Below are 22,335 nucleotides of genomic sequence, written 5' to 3'. Positions count from 1 at the left end.
TCACTGTTTATAGTCATTTGCTTTTCAACTTCGTTTATAGTGACTTTGGCAAAATTTCCAACTTTCTTTTTGGGACAGGGTCTCCCTCGTGATGTTACCCAGGTTGGAGTGTAGTGGCACGATCATGGCTCACTACAGCCCTTGACTTCTCAGGCGTACTCCTCGCCTCCTGAGTAGCTGAGACTACAGGCACGTGCCAACACACCTGGCTAATTTTTGTATTTTTTTGTAGAGACAGATTTTTACCATGTTGCCCAGGCTGGTCTGGAACTTCTGGGCTCAAGTGATCCACCTGCCTTGGCCTCCCAAAGTGCTGGGATTACTGGCATGAGCAACAGTGCCCAGCCTAAAATTTCCAACTTTAATCAAAATTATAGATTTCAAACTTTATGCTTAAGTGATCAGTTTACACCCCAAAGTTACGAACATGGTAGACAGCTAGATTTTCAGTTTCACGAGTTCACCGTGGCAGCTTTAATTCTACCTCACCTAGGTCAGGCATCAGAACGTGGGCAAGCCTGTGTGGTATTACAGGTGTCTGTCTTTGTTAGTCTAATTGTGTTTGGAAATACAGATAGGAATAGTCACATATGAGACAGATCTGGTCTTAGTTCTCTGAGCCCCGAAACTTCATCTTTCCTAACATTTGGTTATGGTGGATGCTGATAAGGTCAAGGGCAGGCCAATTCAAGTGAGAAATGGGGCTGGCCCCAGCCTTGTGAGCAGGAGCAGAGCTTGGGCTGCCTGGGAGGTGCATGGTCCTTGCCCACCTGGCATCCTGGCAGGGGTATAGGGTGGCTCCAGTTTTTAGTGTCTTGGGGGGTGGTGAGTGAGGCTGATTTCTGTGTTTACCACCCAGTGTTTACTTGTCTGCTTTCTGTATTTATTTTTTTCTTTTTACAGATGCTGAATACTTTCTATAATTTAATAATGGGGTTGGGTGAGATGTCTTATACCTGTAATCCCAGCACTTTGGGAGGCCAAGACGGGCAGATCATTTGAGGTCAGGAGTTCGAGACCAGCCTGGCCAACATGGTGAAACCCCGTCTCTGCTAAAAATACAAAAATTAGCTGGGCGTGGTGGCTCACACCTGTAATCCCAGCTACTTGGGAGACTGAGGCAGGAGAATAGCTTGAACCTTGGAGGCAGAGGTTACAGTGAGCCAAGATCGCACCACTACACTCCAGCCTGGGTGACAGAGCAAGACTCTGTCTCAAAAAAAAAAAAAAAAAAAAAAAAAAAATTGAGTTTCCTAGAACAGAAAACAAGCAACCCAAATGGGAGTGGGAAAAAGGGAACCTCTGCCTGTCTTTTAATGCTTCAGAGAATTTTGGGCCATGACTGACTTTAGGGTGTGGGTGAGGCTTGCGTGTTTAAGGCTCTTTCTAAAGGGATAGGGTGCTTTGGCAGTAGGGGGCAGGGAGAATACACTGGCAACTGGAAATGAGGTGGTTATTTATAATATGTTTGGTCAGTGAGAAGCTGAAGATTTCCAGTGTCCTGTTGGCAATAGTAAGTTGGTTATTTTTATACTACTGTGGCCTCTCTGGCCCCTGCATGTCAGGAAGTGGAGTGACTCAGGCTAACGGTGGTGGCAGGGGCCGCTTGGAGCTGGTGGGTTAAATCTTTTCTAATAGTGTTTCTTGGGGCAGGTGAAGGGAGTTCCCACTGAAAGCCATGTCTGTACTTCTGATGCTGGGACAGGCAGATCACAAATAAGGGCTCCTTCTCCGGACAGGAAACAAAACCAAACCTACTCCAGCCTGCAGGGCCTGGCAGGGTGGGCGCAGGGCCCTTCTTTGATGTGTCGCCCTCTTGGCCTCTGGCAGCTCCTTGCCTGAGGACTATAAGGAAGCCCTCACTTTCTGGGGTGCTAGGGCAGGAGCTGGCTGCCTCTCTTGCTTTGGCCCTGCCTGGGCTTGTTTTGGTTAGTCGTTGACTGTTTCATTGATGTGTTATGAAATGCCAGCCCATTTTGGCACTGTTCATTTATTTATTTATTTCTTATTTGAGACAGAGTCTCACTCTGTTGCCCAGGCTGGAGAGAGCAATGGCGTGATCTCGGCTCACTGCAGCCCCCACCTCCCGGGTTCAAGCAGTTCTCTGCCTCAGCCTCCCAAGTAGCTGGGGTCACAAAGGCGCACCACCATGCCCAGCTAGTTTTTGTATTTTTTGTAGAGCCAGGGTTTCACTATGTTGGCCAGGCTGGTCTTGAACTCCTCACCTCAGGTGATCTGCCTGCCCCGGCCTCTCAAATGTTGGGATTACGGGCTTGAGCCACCACGCCCGGCCGGCACTGTTCATTTATGAGCTACTTCATGAAGTCTGCCTAAAGCTGATATGCTTTGGAAATTCAGAGCATCATTCTGAATCAAAGCATTCAAATAATAACAAAAGATTACGTTTAAAAACAGGAATGACTCAGGCGCATACTCCTCCCTGAACTCTGGAGAGCGAGGCCCACGAGCCAGCAGGGTTCCTACGGTGCCCGGGTTTTTTTTTTTTTTTTTTTTGAGACGGAGTCTCGCTCTACCGCCCAGGCTGGAGTGCAGTGGCTGGATCTCAGCTCACTGCAAGCTCCGCCTCCCGGGTTTACGCCATTCTCCTGCCTCAGCCTCCCGAGTAGTTGGGACTACAGGCACCCGCCACCGCACCCGGCTAGTTTTTTGTATTTTTTAGTAGAGACGGGGTTTCACGTGTTAGCCAGGATGGTCTCGATCTCCTGACCTCGTGATCCGCCCATCTCGGCCTCCCAAAGTGCTGGGATTACAGGCTTGAGCCACCGCGCCCGGCCTGGTGCCCGGTTTTGAACTTAGAATTCATAGCTTGACATTTCCTCCGTGAATGGTAAATACTTTAATGTTACGTGGAATAATATTCGTACAACATTTTTGTCCATTGTAAGCCTAGGGTGGGTCTAAATTTCATCATCGCTAGAAATACCCTTTTCCTATACAGACAGTCGGACTTAGGATTGTTCGCCTGGCATGAGAGCGATACGTATTTGGCAGAAACAGCTGCGCATACCCATGCAGCCATTCTGTTTCCACTTTCAGTGCAGCCCCCGATAAATCACAAGATAGTCAATGCTTTGTTATACAATGAAGTGATTGTCGATGATTTTGCGCAGCTGGAGGCTAAGTTAAGTGTTCTGGGCTCATTTAAGGTGGGCTAGGCTAAACTGTGATGTTGCGTAGGTTAGGAGTTGTCAAGTAGTCAATGCATTTTCAACTTACCACATTTTCCTCCCTTTTTTTTTTTTTTTTTTTTTTTTTTTTTTTCTTGAGACGGAGTGTCGCTCTGCCGCCCAGGCTGGAGTGCAGTGGCCAGATCTCGGCTCACTGCAAGCTCTGCCTCCCGGCTTCATGCCATTCTCCTGCCTCAGCCTCCTGAGTAGCTGGGACTACAGGCGCCCGCCACCTCGCCCGGCTAGTTTTTTGTATTTTTTAGTAGAGATGGGGTTTCACCGTGTCAGCCAGGATGGTCTCGATCTCCTGACCTCGTGATCCGCCCGTCTCGGCCTCCCAAAGTGCTGGGATTACAGGCTTGAGCCACCGCGCCCGGCCAGTTTTTTTTTCTTTTTTTTGAGACAGGGCCCCACTCTGCTCAGGCTGGAGTGTAGTGGTGCGATCATGGCTCACAGCGACTTTGACCTCCTGGGCTCGAGGAATCCTCCTGCCTCAGCCTGTGTCAAGTTGTTGGGACTATAGGCATGTGCCACCACGCCTGGCTACATTTTTTTGTATTTTCTGTAGAGATGGGGTCTCACTGTGTTGCCCAGGCTGGTCTGGAACTCCTAGCCTCAAAGGAACCTCCTGCCTTGGATTCCCAAAGTGCCGGCATCACAGGCATGAACACCATGCCTGGCCTTCGTATTTACAGTGGGTTTATTGGGATGTCATCCTGTCACAAGTTGAAAAGCATCTGTACTGTCTGATCTGTAGGATAAAAATGGGAAATTTAAAGCCAGTATTTAATGTTGTTTTTGAATGCAGAAGAAAGTGCTATTTCTGTTCTCTTTTGATTTGCTGATGCACAACATGAGAACTATGGCTGTGGCCCAGCAATTTTTTTGTATTTTTAATAGAGACAGGGTTTCACTGTATGAGCCAGGATGGTCTCGATCTCCTGACCTCGTGATCTGCCCGCCTCGGCCTCCCAGAGTGCTGGGATTACAGGTGTGAGCCACCGCACCCGGCCTTTAGGGGCTGTTTAAGATGGAGTAAAATAAGGCTAAAACCAGCTGGGCTTCATTCCCAGATGGTTAAGACCTTCTAACTTACAGGAGGTTGGCACAAGCTACAGGTTGCTCCTTGCCGACTTGCCCAGGAGAACTGATTGGTTTCTAGAGGTCCTGGCGCTGCACACTCACTGATTCTGTGTGTAATGCGATGACGTAATGCATCTGAGGGTCTGGGGTCTGTCTTTCTGTCTGGAAAGGGCGTGTACACACAGGGCGTCTTGGGATCTTGGAGCGGAACAAGTGTCCTCTCAAAAAACAAGTGTGTCTCTGCTGTGTTTCCCCTTTCTGGGTCAGCGTCCTGTGACAGTGACACCATCCCTGGCCACCGGAGTGATGGAGAGAATTAGCCAGGACTCATCAGGCCTTCCTGGCATGAGTGGAGGAAAAGGACGCGTCTGAAATCCCAGGAAGGTCCTGGGTGATAGGATTGTGGAGTCACACTCACAGAAGGGTCGCAAACAGCGTCACCGAGTGATTGTTTGTGTCCTTTGGGAAGGAGTGGTATCGGGGATGACCACTGCATCTTAGCGAAAGGGGGCTCCCTTGGCCAGTGGGTGCCTGTCGTGGGTGCCAGAGGAGGGGCGTAAGTCCTGGCTGGAGGCGCCAGGCTTCTCAAGGCTCCTGTCCACATGGAGACTGTCATTGCAGGGATGAGACTGTTTGAGCAGGAGGCACGCTGGCTCAGTGGTCACCTTATTGTTTAGCACCCACATACTCTGGTGTTTGATAGGAGATGCCTGGGGGCTGTGCCCAGGCTTTGGCTTTTCCATTCCGTCCTAAGAGGACGCTGGCCGTGGGAGTGTTTGCAGATCTGCTGCATTATTTAAAAACAGCACGTTTTCCATGCAGTCAAGCTGATGGCTACAGAGCTGGGAGTGTTGGGGAGTGCCGGGCCGCAGTTGGAGTGCTGTTCTTGGAGCCTGGGAGCACGTCCCCTCTGCCACCGCCAGCTCATTTCTGTGCCTTAACTTCCTTTTTAGCCTCAGAAGCAGAAGAATTTAAGCCATATTTCCAACGGATTGTAATTATCCCCTAATTTAGCGCAAACACAGACGCAGTCTTTCCAATCAGTGTCGTCTTTTGGTTTTATTTGGAAAACTGAGTGTAAAGATGGTAGGTCACCAGCCAGCAGGTCCCTCAGCACTTGCCACCCCCACTGCTCCCAGCTTCCCTCTCCTCCAGGGAGACTGAGGCCCAGCAGTGTCCCAGGGGCCACAGTGTCTGCCTCTGCCTGTCCCACAGGGCCCTCTCCCTCAGGTTCCCCGCCTGCATGCCCGGGGTCACCCCACTGGCTCCTCAGTCATCCCCACCCACAGGCTCCTGTTCCCCTGGGTCTGGCGGTTGGTGGCTGGCGCAGCCCTTCCAGCTGAAATCTGCAGTGCTGACTGCAGTCCCTGGTGTTGAGTGCCCTGGGGCTGGGCGAAGCTCTCTCCATGCCCAGGCACCTGCCAAGTTGCCCCAGACAGCTTCTTAGCGTGGTGCCTTTCTCAAGTGGTGCTTTTGGGAGGATGATGCCAAGTGCTTTCTTACTGCAGTCCCCCCTAGTGCCAGTGCTGAGCACAGAAGAGTGACTCTCTGTGTCCCTGTCCCTCCTGTCCCGGTATGCTGAGTGCGGGCTTGGCCATGCTGGCCAGGGTGCACCTCCCGTCCTCTTCATCTTCCCTTCCCAGGGTTTGGGCTGCTCGTGAAGCAGATGAGTCTTCCCTGGGCCCCTGAGAGGGAGGGGAGAGTGGGACGGGGATAGTAAGGGCTCTTCCAAACCACTCCCGCCAGAGAGACGGACTAGATGCAGGCCCCATTTGGGCCTGTGCTGCAGGGGTGGGGTTTCCAGTAAGGGCCACCACTCAGCAATGAGCTCTGTTGGACAAGAAGACCATGTGCAGAGGTTGGTGACCCCTGGCAGTTGAGTCACAAGAGGACGCAGCTTCAGTGTAGCTGGACTCAGGTCAGGTCACTGGGCTGTTTTGTTCCTCTTGGCAAAACAGCTTTTAAATAGCTTTTTTTTTTTTTTTTGGAAATGTTCTTATTTATTTTTGAGACGGAATCTCATTCTGTCACCTGGGTGGCAAAGTGAGACCCAGTCTCAAAAACAAGAGAAATTTGTGAAAAATAGTCACACTGTGGAAAACAGTATTATAGTTCCTAAAAAGTGTAAACTTAGAAATACCTCGTGATCTAGCAATTCTCCTTCTGGGTATATACCCCCCAAAAAAGAAAGGAAGGGACTCAGGCATTTTGACACCTCTGTCCAAAGCAGTTTTGTTCACAATAGCCAAAAGGCGGAGGCATCCTGAGTGCCCATCTATGAATAAACGGATGAACACAGTGTGGTCCCCACAGGATGGAACGCGATCCATTCTTAAAAAGGAAGGAAATCCTGGTGATGCGCGGAGCTGAAGGACATTATGCTAAGTGAAATAAACAGTCACCAGAGGACAAGTACGGCATGGTTCCACTCGGAGGAGGTGCCTTGGAGTAGTCAACAGCAGAGAGACAGAAAGCAGAATGGTGGGTGCCGAGGAAGGGGCTGGGGAAATGTGGAGGTGCCGCTCAGTGGGGACAGAGTTTGTTAGGGAAGGTGAAAAGGTTCTACGCGTGGATGGCGGAGGAGGCCGCACAGCGATATGAAGGTACTTAGTGTCCCTGAGCCGTACAGTCAACAGTGGGTAAAATGGTAGCTTTTATGTTTATTTTTACCATGCTAACAAAACTAAATTGCCATTTCAAATATTCCAATCAGAAAATTTCCTCTCACATGAGCAAGTGAAACAAAAAAGAAAAAAAATAAAGGCTGGGTGCAGTGGTTCACGCCTGTAATCCTGGCACTTTGAGAGGCCAAGGCAGGCAGGTCACTTGAGGTCAGGAGTTTGAGACATGGTGAAACCCCGTTTCTACTGAAAATACAAAAATTGGCCAGGTGTGGTGGCGGGCACCTGAAATCCCAGCTACTTGGGAGGCTGAGGCAGGAGACTCACTTGAACTTGGGAGGTGGAGGTTGCAGTGAACTGAGATGGCGCCACTGCACTCCAGCCTGGGCAACAAGAGTGAAACTGTCTCAGAAAGACAAATAAACAAAAAACAAAGAAAGCATCTAAATTAATTCCTTAGCAATCAGAACAGCTGCTTTGCTGGATTTTGCCAACTGCCAGTCATGTTGGACTGAGGTTATCTGTTCCTCTTTCTGAAACTATTGAGGTAGATAATTACCAAGAACACTTCCTCTTACAAAGGCAAAAAAAAAAAAGGGAAGTAGATTAGTAAGGAAACTTTTAGCGAGGACACCGCGTTAACAGCCTGCAACACTGAACCTGTTGCCTGGAAGCGGGTGGGCAGCACAGGTCACGCTGGCTGTCTGGAGTTGGGTTGGGTCTGTGCAGCAGGGTGGGAGTTAACACTTGCCAGTGTTTCTGGAAGGAAGGGTGCATGGTTGCTGGAAAGGACACTGGCCTGAAAGCTGTGTTAAGGGCAGTTTCCCTTGATGACTTATGAGAAGGTTTATAGAACCATAAAAGGATGTGTAATTGTTCTTAACCCCTGTGTTTTAAAAGACTTTTTTCATCATGTGGAAAATTCCTTATAGGAGCAGTTGGGTCAGAATGACATTTATTCTCCTCTGGTTCATTTGTCGTGACCTTTTGGTGACAGCAGGAAAAACCCACTAAGGATTGTTGTATTCATTAGCACTGTGCACATCATTTTGCTTTTCTTCTGAATTTTAATGGCATTTTTGTGGATGCTTTATCAAGTTCTCGAGTTCATCTCCTACTGGGTATTAGCAGTACATTTGCTGGTGAGGTATCCAGAGAATGATGGCGGCCCTGGGCTCTGTCGATGTGGCTATCCTAGCTAAAAACCTTGGACTCATTCAGAAGTCCAAGCAGTTAATAAAAGGCTACATGCATTGTTTCTGTCAGGTTAGAGGATGCTTTGGGCTCAGTGAAAATTCATGAAACTAAGTCACCAGCCTTCAGCAATCTGAGCAGAGAGAAACTGCCTCAGGAACAGTGTTGATGGCTTGCAGAGGACTGGCTTATGACTTCAGGCAGCATAAACAACAAGCAGAAATGGATGCGTTTTCCAGTGTCTGCCCATCTAGCCATTGGCGCAGGGAATCAGAGCATCTTGCCTGCAGCATTAAGACGACTACGAAAATGCGTAGTATCAGAGGAAAAGCACCCTCAGTCCAGACTGCTTTGTCAGTGAGGTGTCATGTGCACTGGTGGCATCTGGAACCTGGAAAGGGGCTGTCCTTTAAACCACACAGCAAACTGAAGCTACAGTCTCATTATGCAGTAACTAATGAATTTGAAGTGCATCATTTGTGTAAGAAGAGGACAGAGTATTTATGGAGAGTCAGAGGAAATAGTGACAGCTGACAGGTGGGTCTCAGGAAAAGCCGTTTGATCATCAGGGCACTGGCAGAACCGCCCTCTGCCCCTGGGGAATCTTGATGTGCTCCAGTGGTTTGCAGGGGTGGTGTGGAGCTTGGCTCAGTGAGAGCAGGTAGGCCAGAGGAAGAGCCACCTGATTATCAGGACACTGGCAGAACCCCACGGGAATCTTGATGTGCTTCAGTGGTTTGCAGGGGTGGTGTGGAGCTTGGCTCAGTGAGAGCAGGTAGGCCAGAGGAAGAGCCACCTGATTATCAGGACACTGGCAGAACCCCCCGGGAATCTTGATGTGCTTCAGTGGGTGGGGGGTGGTGCGGAGCTCGGCTCAGTGAGAGCAGGTAGGCCAGTTGTTATTATTTCCTGACTTCGGTGAGTGTGACCTGCTGAGCTGGTCTGAGGGTGAGTGATCTGCAGGGATGTTGACAACCCACAGTCCCTCAGATTGACAACCTATGTTACATGCAAGTATCATTTTATCCCTGCTTTGGATTCACAAACATCATATTTCTTTCTGTTTCTTTTTTTTTTTTTTTTTTTTTTTTTTGAGACGGAGTCTCGCTCTGTCGCCCAGGCTGGAGTGCAGTGGCCGGATCTCAGCTCACTGCAAGCTCCGCCTCCCGGGTTTAGGCCATTCTCCTGCCTCAGCCTCCAAGTAGCTGGGAATACAGGCGCCCATCACCTCGCCCGGCTAGTTTTTTGTAATTTTTAGTAGAGATGGGGTTTCACCGGGTTAGCCAGGATGGTCTCGATCTCCTGACCTTGTGATCCACCTGTCTCGGCCTCCCAAAGTGCTGGGATTACAGGCTTGAGCCACCGCGCCCGGCCTTTTTTTTTTTTTTTTTTTTTTGAGACAGGGTCTCACTGTGTTGCCCAGGCTGGAGTGCAGTGGCTTGTCACTCACAGCGACCTTGAACTCCTGGGCTCAAGAAATCCTCCCACATCAACGTCTCAAAGTGCTGGTGTTAGAGGTGTGCCACTGCACCTGGCTAATTTTTTAAAAAAATTTTATAGAGATGGGGTCTCACTGTGTTGCTCAGATTGGTCTTGAACTCCTGTGTTCAAGCAAGCCTCCTGCCTTGGCCTCCCAGAGTGCTGGGATTACAAGTGTGAGCCCTTGTGCCCGTCTTGTTGGTTCTTTTTTATTTTCCACATTGCTATTTTGGAGGTCGCCAGAGAGTGCTCCATCTGCCCCTAGATATGTGTGCCCCTGTCTTTGCAGAAGAGTGTACGTCACACTCCCAGCAGCCGGCCTGTCTGCCCTCTGCCTCCGCTCTCTCCATGTAGCGCCCATCGTGGATGATCCTGTTGGCTGGAGCTCTTTTGTTCAGTTTTTTTCCAGCAACTGTGGTACATAAATATTTTCCCATTTGTCCTCAGTGGCAATCTCTGTGCCCACTCCTTTCCTGGAAGCTCGCTTTCCAGTCCTGCTCCCTGGCTGTTTCCAGGTGACCCTCCCATGCCTCCCTCTGCCTCCCAGCTCTGCCCTGCCAGCTCTCCCACACCTGGAGTGCTCAGGGCCCTTTGCACTCTGGGCGTTTCCAGGCCTCTGCCCTGATCCTGCCTGCTCTGTTCACCTCTGCCTGGGTCCTTGCCACCACAGCCATGGGTGTTGCCTCCTAGGAGGTGTTTTATGTTAAGGAGCCTTTTTCCCCCCTAAATAAACTAAATGTTACAGGATTTATCAAAAAATTGCAAGGAGGCCAGGCGCGGTGGCTCAAGCCTGTAATCCCAGCACTTTGGGAGGCCGAGACGGGTGGATCACGAGGTCAGGAGATTGAGACCATCCTGGCTAACACGGTGAAACCCCGTCTCTACTAAAAATACAAAAAACTAGCCGGGCGAGGTGGCGGGTGCCTGTAGTCCCAGCTACTCGGGAGGCTGAGGCCGGAGAATGGCGTGAACCCGGGAGGCGGAGCTTGCAGTGAGCTGAGATCCGGCCACTGCACTCCAGCCCGGGTGACAGAGCGAGACTCCGTCTCAAAAAAAAAAAAAAAAAAAAAAAAAAAAAAAATTGCAAGGAAGGGCAGAGAGTTCCCATATGCTGTGGTTTCCCCAGTTGTGAGCATCTTCTGTTAGTATGGCATATTTGTCACAGTTAATGGACCGATAGTGATCCGTTATCCTTAACCACGCCTGCACTTGATTCAGATTGCCGCAGTTTTCACTCACATCCTTTTCCTGTCCCAGAATCCTGTCTGGGAGCCCCCGTGGCATTTAGTCCTTGCGCCTCCTCTGCCTCCTCTGGGCTGTGACAGTTTGTTAGACTCTGGTTGGTTTTGGTGACATTGACCGATTGGTTTTTTGTTTTGTGTTTTTGAGTTGGAGTCTCACTGTCGCCCAGGCTGGAGTGCAGTGGCACAATCTTGACTCATGGCAACCTCCACCTCTTGGATTCAAGTGATTCTCTTGCTTCAGCCTCCTGAGTAGCTGGGATTACAGGCTCCCACTGCCACACCCGGCTAATTTTTGTATTTTCAGTAGAGACGGGGTTTCACCATGTTGGCCAGGCTGTTCTTGAACTCCTGACCTCAAGTGATCTGCCCGGCCTCCCAAGGTGCTGGGATTATAGGTGTGAACCACCGTGCCCGACCTATACCCAGCGTTTTTCATACAGTTTTTTCATATACTGTCAACTAAAACTGTATTTTGTTCAGAACTTTCCCAGAAACTGTTTGGAAATGCATGTTGCCATGGCAGTGCTGAATATGGTGGGCTGCATGGGCAGAGATGTTAGCAGCCTGTGCAGAGCTCCTCCAGCCATCCCAGGTATCTTGCTGAGATGCTGATGCTGATTCAATGGGTCCGGGTGGGGCCTGGGACTCCCTGCTGGGCTCCCAGGGATGCTGTGCCACAGGTCCTCGGACCACGCCCGGAGCAGCCAGGCAAAACGCACCTTGATGGATTTCTGTATTCCTTCCTGTTACAATTAGGGCAATGTTAATTGTTTACAATTGTGTATAGAATCGTTTCTTTGCTTTCATGAGGATCCAGGAGGTGTTAGTAAATATTTGTTTTAAGGAGTGGGATTGGTCTGAGGGGTTGAGAGCCTCTGCCTTGCCAGCGAGCGAGCTCACTGCCCCTGCTGAGGAGCCTTTTGAGGCTCCCCTCTGCCTGCAGCAGAAGTCCGGAACCCTTGGCCTGGCCCAGAGATTCATTCCACCTGCCTCTGTTTACCTCCCTCTACTCCTAGTTTGAATCTTGCCTTAAAGCAGATTGGTTTTCTCTTTCTGTCATCAGTGCAAAGACCTTTATATCCTCACAGAAAATGCTGTAGTTATTGGGTGGTCTGCCTGATATATCTATAGATCTGTAGATTTAAGAGATGGGGTCTCTCTCGCTCTGTCACTCAGGCTGGATTGCAGTGGTATTATCTTGGCCCACTGCAGCCTCCACCTCCTGGACTCAGATGGTCTTCCCACCTCAGCCTCCTGAGTAGTGGGGACCATAGGCGTGTGCCACAATGCCTGGCTAATTTTTGTATTCTTTGTAGAGATGGGCTCTCGCCATGTTGCCCAGGCTGGTCTTGAACTCCTGAGCTCAGGTAATCTGCCTGCCCTGGCCTCCAAAGTGCTGGGATTACAGGCGTGAGCCACCAGGTAAAATGTTTTGTAATCTGTGAAGTGAAACTAAATGATGGTGCTAGTTGTGGGAGTTCCTCCCAGAGTTCACTGTAGCTGATAAGCCATAACTAGTGATTGTACTGCATTCTGGAGGGCTGTGGCCCGGGTCCCTCAGTCTGATGGGTGGGCAGTTAGATGTCCCCGCCCAGGCCTCTGGTTCAACCTGAATAGTTAGTTGATCTCGGTATTTGGCCTGAGCATTCTGACTTCCACACTGACAGATGCTCCCTGGACTTCTGGAATGGAGAGGAGTCAGCGTGAACTGGCCTAGGTCTGGCTGCGTCCAGGTGCACCCCCTGTGCCTCCCCACTGCATACCTGGCCATCCAGGGCTTCTTGGCTGCTTCCGTGCTCACTAGGTGCCCTGTGATTCTTCAGGGCAGAGTCTGGCAGCTGCACAGAGCACACAGGCCCCTTTTGAGCTTCGAGCTGTGTCCTGGGGACACGTTTCCCTGGGGTCAGCCCTCCTGTGTGGTGAGGCGCCTTGCGGGATGAGCTCCGCGGCCTGGTGGAGACCCTGTTGCCGCACTTTGTCTGCAGCCCCTTCCTGGTTGGCTGACTTGACAGAAATAACTGGACTCCTGTGATCACTTGGAAGGACAGACTGTGTTGTATCAACATAACCGAAATAAAATTGTAATGGAACAGGAGGTGGGGCGGCTGCCAGCCTGCGGCCACAGCTCTCACCCCGCCAGCCCTGCCCTCCCCGTCCTTGCTCTGCGTCAGCGCCTGTCCCCTTCGCCCTCCCATTTGTAAACATTTGCTGGTGAATATTCTTTTTTCTCCAACTAGAATCGTAGGCTGTTGACAGCTTGGAAGGGGGAGTTTACAGATGATCCGGTCCAGTTCCTTTAACTTACAGATGAAAAATGAAGACGCTGCTCCCGTTATTTGTAACACAGACTGTCTTTTTTTATCATTTGCCTTTTTCCTCCACAGCTCAGTGTTGGTTTTGCTGAGAGTCCCTCTCAGCAGACTGTCACAGAGTCCCTGTGCGTTTCTCTGATCATTCTTTGATTTCCCTGTAGCACTTCACCATGTAGCAAGACATTTGCATTAAAAACCTATTTATTCTTGCCATTCTAGCCAGTCATCTTGGACAATTGGAGAGTTCGTCTAAAACAAAATTCCCTGGAGGCAATTGCAGAATTTTCCTCATTATTATTCTATCATTGACAAATTTTCACTGAAGAAATTCTTACCAGTCCTTGGTCCTGCTTGACAGGCAAGCGTCAGACGCCCCAAGTCACCCAGGAGGCCCATAGACCATGAGGCAAAGGAGATGAGCCGGTGTTGGGTTTTTTTTTTTTTTTTTTTTGAGGCAGAGTCTTCCTTTTGTTGCCCAGGCTGGAGTGCAGTGGCGCGATCTCAGCTCACCACAACCTCCGCCTCCCGGGTTCAAGCGATTCTTCTGCCTCAGCCTCCCGAGTAGCTGGGATAACAGGCATGCACCACCATGCCCGGCTAATTTTGTATTTTCAGTAGAGATGGGGTTTCTCCATGATGGTCAGGCTGGTCACGAACCCCCGACCTCAGGTGATCCGCCCGCCTCAGCCTCCCAAAGTGGTGGGATTATAGGTGTGAGCCACCACATCTGGCTTTTGTTTTATTTTTAACTCCCACCTGGTGTTGGTTTTTTCTCTGTCATTATTAGCCTGGATGGTTGTCAGAGCAGCCCCTGGACTGCTTCAGGCTGCATCTCAGCTCCTCATCCCTGGCCCTGACTGAAGGGAGGACAAAGGTCCTGCTCCCCAGACCTGTTTGCGGTGAAGACAGGGGTCCCTGACTCCCCTGGTCATAACGACAAAGTAATTGATAAGTAAATGTTTAAAGTCTGGCCATGCACAGTGGCTCACGCCTGTAATCCTAGCACTCTGGGAGGCCGGATCACTTGTGGTCAGGAGTTGGAGACCAGCCTGGCCAACATGGTGAATTGAAACCCCATCTCTACTAAAAATACAAAAATTAGCCCGGCATGGTGTTGTGCGCCTGTAGTCCCAGCTACTCAGGAGGGTGAGGTAGGAGAATCGCTTGAACCTGGGAGGCGGAAGTTGCAGTGACCTGAGATTGCACCACTGCATTCCAGCCTGGGTAACAGAGCGAGACTCCATCCATCCATCAATCAATGTATGTATGTGTGTATGTTTTACCTGTAGCCACTACACTACAGCCTGGGCAACATAGTGAGACCCCCCACCTCTAAAAAAAAAGATAACTCAGTAATGACTACATGTTGAAATGATAATAATTGGTTATATTGAGTTAAATAAAATATAACCATGAATTTAACCTGTTTAATTGTTCCCTTTTTGATGTGGCTCCTAGGAAATATCGATGCTGTTTGTGGCCCACATTGTGTTTCCATCGGGGCAGCCCTGGCCTAGATCCGGAATCAGCAGCTCCCTGGGCTCTGCGGGAGCTCTTCAGTGACTCACTCTTATTCCTGTTTCTTTCTCCAAAGAACTCAAATGCATCTCCTCGCTGGGTGTGTTCATTCAGGGACCCACTCTGGGCACTCCTCACTGGAGCCTACTGGATTTAGGATGTGGTTTCCCAGGTCCTCCCACTAAGGGGGACCCGCAGGCCTCCTGAGAGGAGACGCAGGCCGTCCAGGAGCCTGGGGTTCAGAAGTGGAGGCAGGGGACATCCTGTCAAGGCAGGAGCCTGGACGGCCCCACTGGAAAGAAGTTTGCTGAGTAGCAGCTACCTCGTCTCAACTGCTGTCTCCACCTTGTCTGCTTCTCGAGCTTTACTTTGAGTACTGTCAGTGCTTCCAGTTAGAGAAGGATTGGGGTAATAGTATCCGTGTTACTGAGAAGAAGGGACGAGGCCTCCGGGCAAGTAGGGCTTATCGAAAGGCAAATGGGGGGCAGTACTTTGGTTCTGTTTTTTACTTTGTTCCTGTATCATGACTGCTGAGTGAGCTCTGACGGCCACCAACCTCACTGGGCACCAGTTTCCCTCTCTGCCACAGGGCAGGGTCCTGACCTTCAAGGTGACTGTCAGGCTCTCACACCTGCACAGGGCATAACACAGTCAGTGTGAGCTGCAGTGGTCCGTGTGGAGACCCAGCCACCCTGTCCTGTCTCCCGTGTTCTGTCCCTGCCACATTCTCACTGTGAAGGAAGCTTTTTGATCTAGGCTTCAATTTTTCGTCCCAGCTGACCATAAGCTCGAGTTCCTTTGTGGAGTCACGCCACCTCTCTGCGCTTGTTTTCTCTGTTGAGAAAGTGGAGACGACAGTGGTGCCTCTCTCATGGGCCTGCTGTAGGATGCAGTGAGGTGATGCCCAGCATGACTTGGCATGGTACATAGTACATGGAAAGCTCAGAATGCAGGTATCGCCAGTGGCAGCAGCTCTTGGCCCACGTGCAGTTCTGTGGTTGTGTGGGTTAGCCCCTGGTGGTCTTTCCTTTCAAAGGCTAGCGGAGACCCAAGCTAAAGGACCTGGGGTTTTGCTTGGGATGTGCTGGGTGTTGGTGATTGTGAAAAGTGGAGCTGTGGTGGGGTGGGAGTAGGGGACAGAGAGGAGGGTGCTGTCAGCAGGTGAGGGTTTGAGGACAGGGGACGGGGGAGGTGTCCAGGAGCCCTTCACTGGGCTCTGGCCAAGCCTAGCCAGTGGAGAAGGGACAGTGTTCACCCCTTCCCCCATGTCTTGCACGATCCCCTCCTAGGCTCGGGCTGAGTTGAACACACAGGCAGCACAGGGAAGTATGTGGGATGGACTGGCCTCTGGCCCTGTCTGGACCCTAACACCAGTGGTAACCTTGTTTCCATGGAAACATGGCACTGTGTCCAGACAACTGAATTCTGCCTCACCTTGTTCATAAACTAGGGATTGTCTGATGTTGGTTTGTGTGGTTAGGCTTCTCGAGCTTATTAGAATAGACAATGCAGATTATTATTTTGTAAAGGGTGACATTGACTAAAAGAGAATAACGTCTTCATTGGTGAAGAAGGGTGTTGACTGAATGTGGAGAAGTCAGTGAAATCTCCACAGTGACAGATGTACTCTGGAGATGGGGCTGAGGTTAGGTGTACACCTCCCCTGCCAGCCGTCAGCAACCTGCCCATGTCTGTCTCATTAGGACTTGTTGATCTTAAATTTCTGCAAATGTTTCTTGTTACAGAGTACGGTGTTTGTGAAAACTTGCGGAAGTTGGAGATCACAGGCGTGTCTTGTCGGGACGTCTACGCGAAGCGTGAGTGAATCTATTTGTTATCATCCATGATTAACTTTGTACCAGAAGCAGACAGTGCACATCAATGAAAAATAATAAAAGTGATTTAGTCCATACTTTTGTTTTCTGAGAAACCATCTTACAGTCACATTTTGAATACAGCACTGGTAGTAACAGCACTGAAATTGAGGGAGGGGACACTCTGTTCTCCGTTCTCCCATTCTGGATACTAGTGTCTTTTATTAGGCATAGAGGCCCTTTAGAGCTGAGAAATGTAGGCAGCACCAGAGCGACTTGGGTGTTCCTGGAGCTGCCTGTTTCTCTGGTTTCTGGGCCTCCAACCTTCAGGATGGGACTGCCTGTGGTAATTGGGAAATGCAGCTGTGGTGCCTTCCGTCCAAGCCCCCAGGTACGGAGAGGCGGCCCCCCTTCTGAAGTTCTCCTTCCCTTCAGTGTTCTGTGGGCAGGCTGAGCCCCCCAGCCCCGTTTCATGTTTCTCTGGCTCCCCCGCTTTCCAGAGTCACCTGTGACATTCACCAGCAGGCAGAGGCTCCTCGGCCCCGGGCTGTCTTCCCGCAGGTGTTTCTTCAGTGCCAGAGTCACTGTGACATTCACTAGCAGGCAGAAGCTCCTCGGCCCCAGGCTGTCTTCCCGCAGGTGTTTCTTCAGTGCCCAGAGGCTTTCCCATTTCTTGCTCATTGGATGAAACTCTTGGCTTTTTTTGATGGTCAGAGGGTTTCTATGCGTGTCTCATACCACAAGTTTTCATCTTCTGACTGTTCTTTGAGCTTCTTTTCTTTTTTCTTTTTCATTTCTGCAAGGCAGATGCTCTTTGAGTTTCTTAAGCCGCTTGGGCCATATCCTCTCAAAGACAGTCATCCCATATGCTCGCCGGCCAGGACACCTGCCCTCCCGCCTCCTGAGCCCCGGTGAGCTGTGGCCCGGGGCCTGCCTAGCGTGTGCTGGCTGCGGGAGGAGCGTGACCGAATGTGGAAAGGATTCCCAAGGTTGCTGCCACCATGAGTTTCTGGTGGCGCCACTTATGGAAGGAAAACGTGTCACAGTGTTCTCTCCAGCAGGCTTCTCAGAGCCGCCTCCCTGGGTCCTGGGTGGCTGCGTAAACATGAGGGGATTGTATCACACTGGTGAGGGGCGGGCATTGGGTCTTATGCACGCTGTTTGCACAGTCTTGAAAAGGGAGCCATCCTTAGCCCTTTCCCTGCTGTGTCTGTTCAGGTATAAACCCTCGCGTGAAGTCGGGACGTTTTGTGAAAATTCTCCCTGATTATGAGCACATGGCGTACAGAGACGTTTACACCTGCCGTATGTACCTCCTGCGAGCTTTGGCTTTTGTGGCAGCCAGCACGGCCAAGAACTGCATGGGGAGGGTCCCCTTATTCACACATGGGACAGCTTTGGTCCTGGAGCAAGTGGACCTCGTGGCTTTTTGTCATCCTTTCATGTTCACTTGCCGCAGCGTGGCTCTGGTTCGGCTGTGACAGAGATCACACCTGTGGGTTTCTGCAGTGGTTTCTGGGTAGTACCAGTCGAGATCACTTTAATGCACGTTTTCACGTTTATGGTTTATTGAGGAGCTACTGCGAAAATTCATGCCGAGGCAGAGAGGAACGAACAGTAGAAGCTTTAAAACTTTTATTCTAAAGTGAAATATGAATAGTTGACTTCTGAGTTTTATTAGTCACATTTTAATAGCGTATGTAAATTAAAAATCACATATGTATATACCCTCAACAGACAAATACAGGTAGCAACAGTGGACTCCTTTTTTTTTTTTTTTTTTTTTTTTTTGTGGAGACAGTCTCATTATCACCCAAGCTGGAATGCAGTGTCACAATCTCAGCTCGCTGCAACCTCTGCCTCCTGGGTTCAAGTAATACTACCACCTCAGCCTCCCAGGTAGTTAGGATTACAGGTGTGCACCACCACGCCCAGCAATTTTTTTTGTATTTTTAGTAGAGACGGGGTTTCATCATGTTGGCCAGGCTGGTCTTGAACTCCTGACCTCAAGTGATCTGCCCACCTTGGCCTCCCAGAGTTCTGGGATTACAGGCGTGAGCCACCGTGCCTGGCCAACAGTTGACTCTTTGGAACTTGATTCTTTTTGGCCAGGCGCGGTGGCTCATGCCTATAATCCCAGCGCATTGGGAGGCCGAGGCAGGTGGATCACTTGAGGTCAGGAGTTCGAGACCAGCCTGGCCAACATGGTGAACCTCATTTCTACTAAAAGTACAAAAATTAGCCAGGTGTGGTGGCAGGCGCCTGTAATTCCAACTACCCAGGAGGCCGAGGTGGGGGAATCACTTGAACCTGGGAGGTGGAGGTTGCAGTGAGCCGAGATCACGCCATTGCACTTCAGCCTGGGTGACAAGAGCGAGACTCTGTCTCAGAAAAAAAAAAAAAAAAAAGAACTGAATTCTTTTGATGGAGCTCTGGAAACTTTTCTAAGCCACAGTCATAGGAATTTAATGCTGTCTCCACTTTTGCTTGGAGATAGGGTCTTGTTGTCCAGGCTGGAGTGCAGTGGCACAATCACAGCTCATTGTATCCTTGAACTCCTGGGCTGAAGCGAGCCTCCTGCCTCAGCCTCCCTAGTAGCTGGGACTAGAGGCGTGTGCCACCATGCCTGGTTAGTTTTTCAGCTTTTTGTAGAGACGGGGGCCTCACTGTGTTGCCCAGGTTGGTGTACTCCTGGGCTCGCTCAGTCCTCCCACCCTGGCCTCTCAAAGTGTCGGGGTTGCAGGTGTAGCCATCGCACCTGGCCTGTTTCCACTTTTTATTAGCTCAGAGTGGTTGAGTGGTGATGGAGACAGTGAATTTCAGCTGTCCGGGAAGAGACTGAAAACACCTGCCCGCACTAAAAGCCGTGTTGCAGTTTCTTGAGGCTCGTGGAGCCCCTACTATTGCTTTCCATCCACCAGATTGCCCATGAGTCTGCATGGCCTGTTGGGAGCAGACCTACATCTTTCATAAATTTCATAAGTTTCATAAATGCCCAATTTCCAGAAACACCCACCGAAAGCAGAAAGAATAAGGGTCGTTCCCACAATTTCTCCGAACGTCCTGCCAGATCTCAGCAGATCGCTGCATTGGGGAGCCTGGTCCCACTTTACCGAGGGGACCTTCCTCAAGTTGGTGCGCAGGTGCCTGGATTTGGTTAGCACGCTTCAAGATGGTGTCTGAACGCCTTACATGCCTGCTAACAACACTGCCTTGTTGAGGTGAACTGTTCAGCTGAGTGGAGGTCAGAGCCAAAGGACCTCTCAGCAGTCTGTGGACAGGGAACACGGGGCTGGAAGGGGCTGAGGTGGAAAAGGAGGGGTGGGCAATGTTTGAAGACATTTGTGCTGTTCTAGACTGACCAGTCCTTCCTCTGAGCAGTCAGCGAGCAGAGCCCTGGGAGGGGACGGTCGACTTGTGAGCATGGACAAGAACAGTCTCTCCTCAGTGCCGACACGAATGTGCTGGCTTTTCCCTTTCCTGTCCTGTCCTGTCTCCCCTCCCCTCCCCTCCCCTCCCCTCCCGTCCTTTCCCTTCCCCTCCCCCCTCCCCCCCCCCCCCCCCTCCCCCCTCCCCCCCCCCTCCCCCTCCCCCCCCCCCCCCCCCCCCCCCCCCCCCCCCTCCCCCTCCCCCCCCCCCTCCCCTCCCCCTCCCCCCCCCTCCCCTCCCCCCCCCCCCCCCCCCCCCTCCCCCCCCCCCCCCCCCCCCCCCCCCCCCCCCCTCCCCTCCCCCTCCCCCCCCCCCCCCCCCCCTCCCCCCCCCTCCCCCCCCCCCCCCCCCCCCCCCCCCCCCCTCCCCCCCCCCCCCTCCCCCTCCCCCTCCCCCCCCCCTCCCCCTCCCCCTCCCCCCCCCCCCTCCCCTCCCCTCCCCTCCCCTCCCCCCCCCCCCCCCTCCCCCCCCCCCCCCCCCCCCCCCCCTCCCCCTCCCCTCCCCCCTCCCCCCCTCCCCTCCCCTTTCCCCCCCGTTTCCTGACAGAGTCTCAATCTGTCACTCAGGCTGGAGTGCAGTGGTGTGATCTCGGCTCACTGCAACCTCTGCCTCCTGGGTTCAAGCAGTTCTCGTGCCTCAGCCTCCTGAGTAGTGGATTACAGGCGCCCACCCCGACACCCAGCTATTTTTTGTATTTTTAGTAGACACAGGGTTTCGCCATGTTGGCCAGGCTGGTATTGAACTCCTGACCTCAGGTGATTGGGCAAGGGCTCTTCAATACAAGGGGACAAGCACTGAGAGGCTCCTCATGTCGCATGTCTGTCTCACAATTTCTCTGGAATGTACACTGTGGACCCAGGATGGAATTCTGACCAGCCTCTGGGGAGGCTGCACAGCCAGGGCCTAGCAAGTCTCCAGAGTTGCACTGGGGGCAGGGGACATTCCTTTTGTCCCCGAGGCAGGTGGAGGGAAGCTTCATGCAGCTTGCGAGGAAAAGATCTCCTCCCCTGCTGCCGGGCCGGCCTCTCGAGCATCCAGGCTGGGCAGCCTCATGTTGTGATGTGGCACCAGTTGCTTCAAGTGGGCGGCTTTATCATAGGCGGGTTTTGATTGACATACTGTTGTTCCTGCTGAAGTTTGAGTGTAGTTATAAAAACACAAAGTCATTGTAGAAAACTTGAACAATTTGGAAAATAACAATGAAAAGCAGCAGTTCAACATGGGTTGCATTTCTCTTCGGACATACTTAAATGGTGACTGGTCTCTTAGCTCCGTGACCTACTAGAATATCAGGAAGAAAAAGTTCTTATGTGTGAAAAAAGCCAGTTTCAGCAGCCTCAGCCTGACGCCTGTGATGTGTCCGTGTTTTCAGTATTCAGGTGCTCTCAGCGTGTCTTAATGGAGAGCAGCTCAGCGTTTGTTCTCACAGTAGCACACCTTTTGGAATAGTCTGCCCTGATGGGCTTCTGAGTATTTTGGGGCCGCGCGTGGCTTGTGTTTCCATCATGCATGTGGGCCGTTAACTGTTCGTGTTGAGGTCCTCTGGACTTTGTGCTGTGGGTCCAGCATCTTATTTTATTTTATGGTAGAGATGGGGGTGTCGCTTTATTGCCCAGGCTGGTCACAAACTCCTGGCTTCAAGCAGTCGTTCTGCTTTGGCCTCCCAAAGTGTTGGGATTACAGGCGTGAGCCACCGCGCCTGGCCGAGCTGACATCCCTGAGCGTAGGACTGCCCTGGAACAAACCCATGCGGCAGAAGCTGGGATCCTAATGTTGAGTAGTAGATTTTTTTATTTTTATTTTTTTGAGATGGAGTCTCTTTGTCACCCAGGCTGGAGTGCAGTGGCGCGATCTCTGCTCATTGCAACTTCCGCCTCCCGGGTTCAAGCGACTCTCCTGCCTCAGCCTCCTGAGTAGCTGGGATTACAGGTATGAGCCACCACGCCTGGCTACTTTTTGTATTTTTAGTAGAGAAGGGGTTTTGCCAGTTTGGCCAGGCTGGTCTCAAACTCCCGACCTCAGGTGATCCATCCACTTCGGCCACCCAAAGTGCTGGAATTACAGGCGTGAGCCAGCGTGCCTGGTCTCTGGAGTAGTTTAGTGACCTCAGAGTCACTACTTTTGGGGTATCTTTTCTCTTCCTTTTTCCTTGAGTGCATGAGGTTGCCTGGCACTCTGGATAACGAGCATTTGTAAGGTGTTGGGAGTGTTAAGGGAAAGCCTGTTGTCCTGACAGCAGTTCTGATACATCTGCTTCTCTGCACGTTGGTGAAGCCAGTCAAAGTGCATTTTTGGGTTTTTTTTGGAGACAGGATCTTGCTCTGTTGCCCAGGCTGGAGTACAGTGGCGCAGTCATGGCTCACTGCAGCCTTCATCTCCCTGGGCTCAGATGATCAACCCCAGCTCCTAGGCAGCTGGAATTACAGGTGTGTGCCACCATGCCTGGCTAAGTT

At 51.3% G+C, this 22,335-nt stretch overlaps 2 protein-coding genes across 4 annotated transcripts in view; one reads left to right on the top strand and one right to left on the bottom strand.

Annotated features, from left to right (window-relative positions):
* The window catches only part of MAP1LC3B (microtubule associated protein 1 light chain 3 beta), a 371,166-nt gene that overhangs the window by 29,736 nt on the left and 319,095 nt on the right, over positions 1-22,335 (bottom strand). The window lies entirely within an intron of this gene.
* FBXO31 (F-box protein 31) overlaps positions 1-22,335 on the top strand; it is a 54,532-nt gene that overhangs the window by 6,298 nt on the left and 25,899 nt on the right. For 2 of the 3 annotated variants that reach the window (XR_007722000.1, XM_050773627.1), the window contains exons 2-3: positions 16,385-16,456; positions 17,672-17,758. Coding sequence is in view for 2 of the 3 variants with exons in the window: in XM_050773627.1 (XP_050629584.1) it covers positions 16,385-16,456; positions 17,672-17,758 (159 nt within the window). In the remaining variant the exon portion in view is untranslated. The remainder of the gene's footprint in view (positions 1-16,384; positions 16,457-17,671; positions 17,759-22,335) is intronic. The other variant, XM_050773628.1, reaches the window with a different exon arrangement.

Source organism: Macaca thibetana, chromosome 20 (assembly GCF_024542745.1).
Source record: "Macaca thibetana thibetana isolate TM-01 chromosome 20, ASM2454274v1, whole genome shotgun sequence".
Taxonomy (NCBI): domain Eukaryota; kingdom Metazoa; phylum Chordata; class Mammalia; order Primates; family Cercopithecidae; genus Macaca; species Macaca thibetana.
This window is presented reverse-complemented; position numbering and strand designations above follow the sequence as displayed.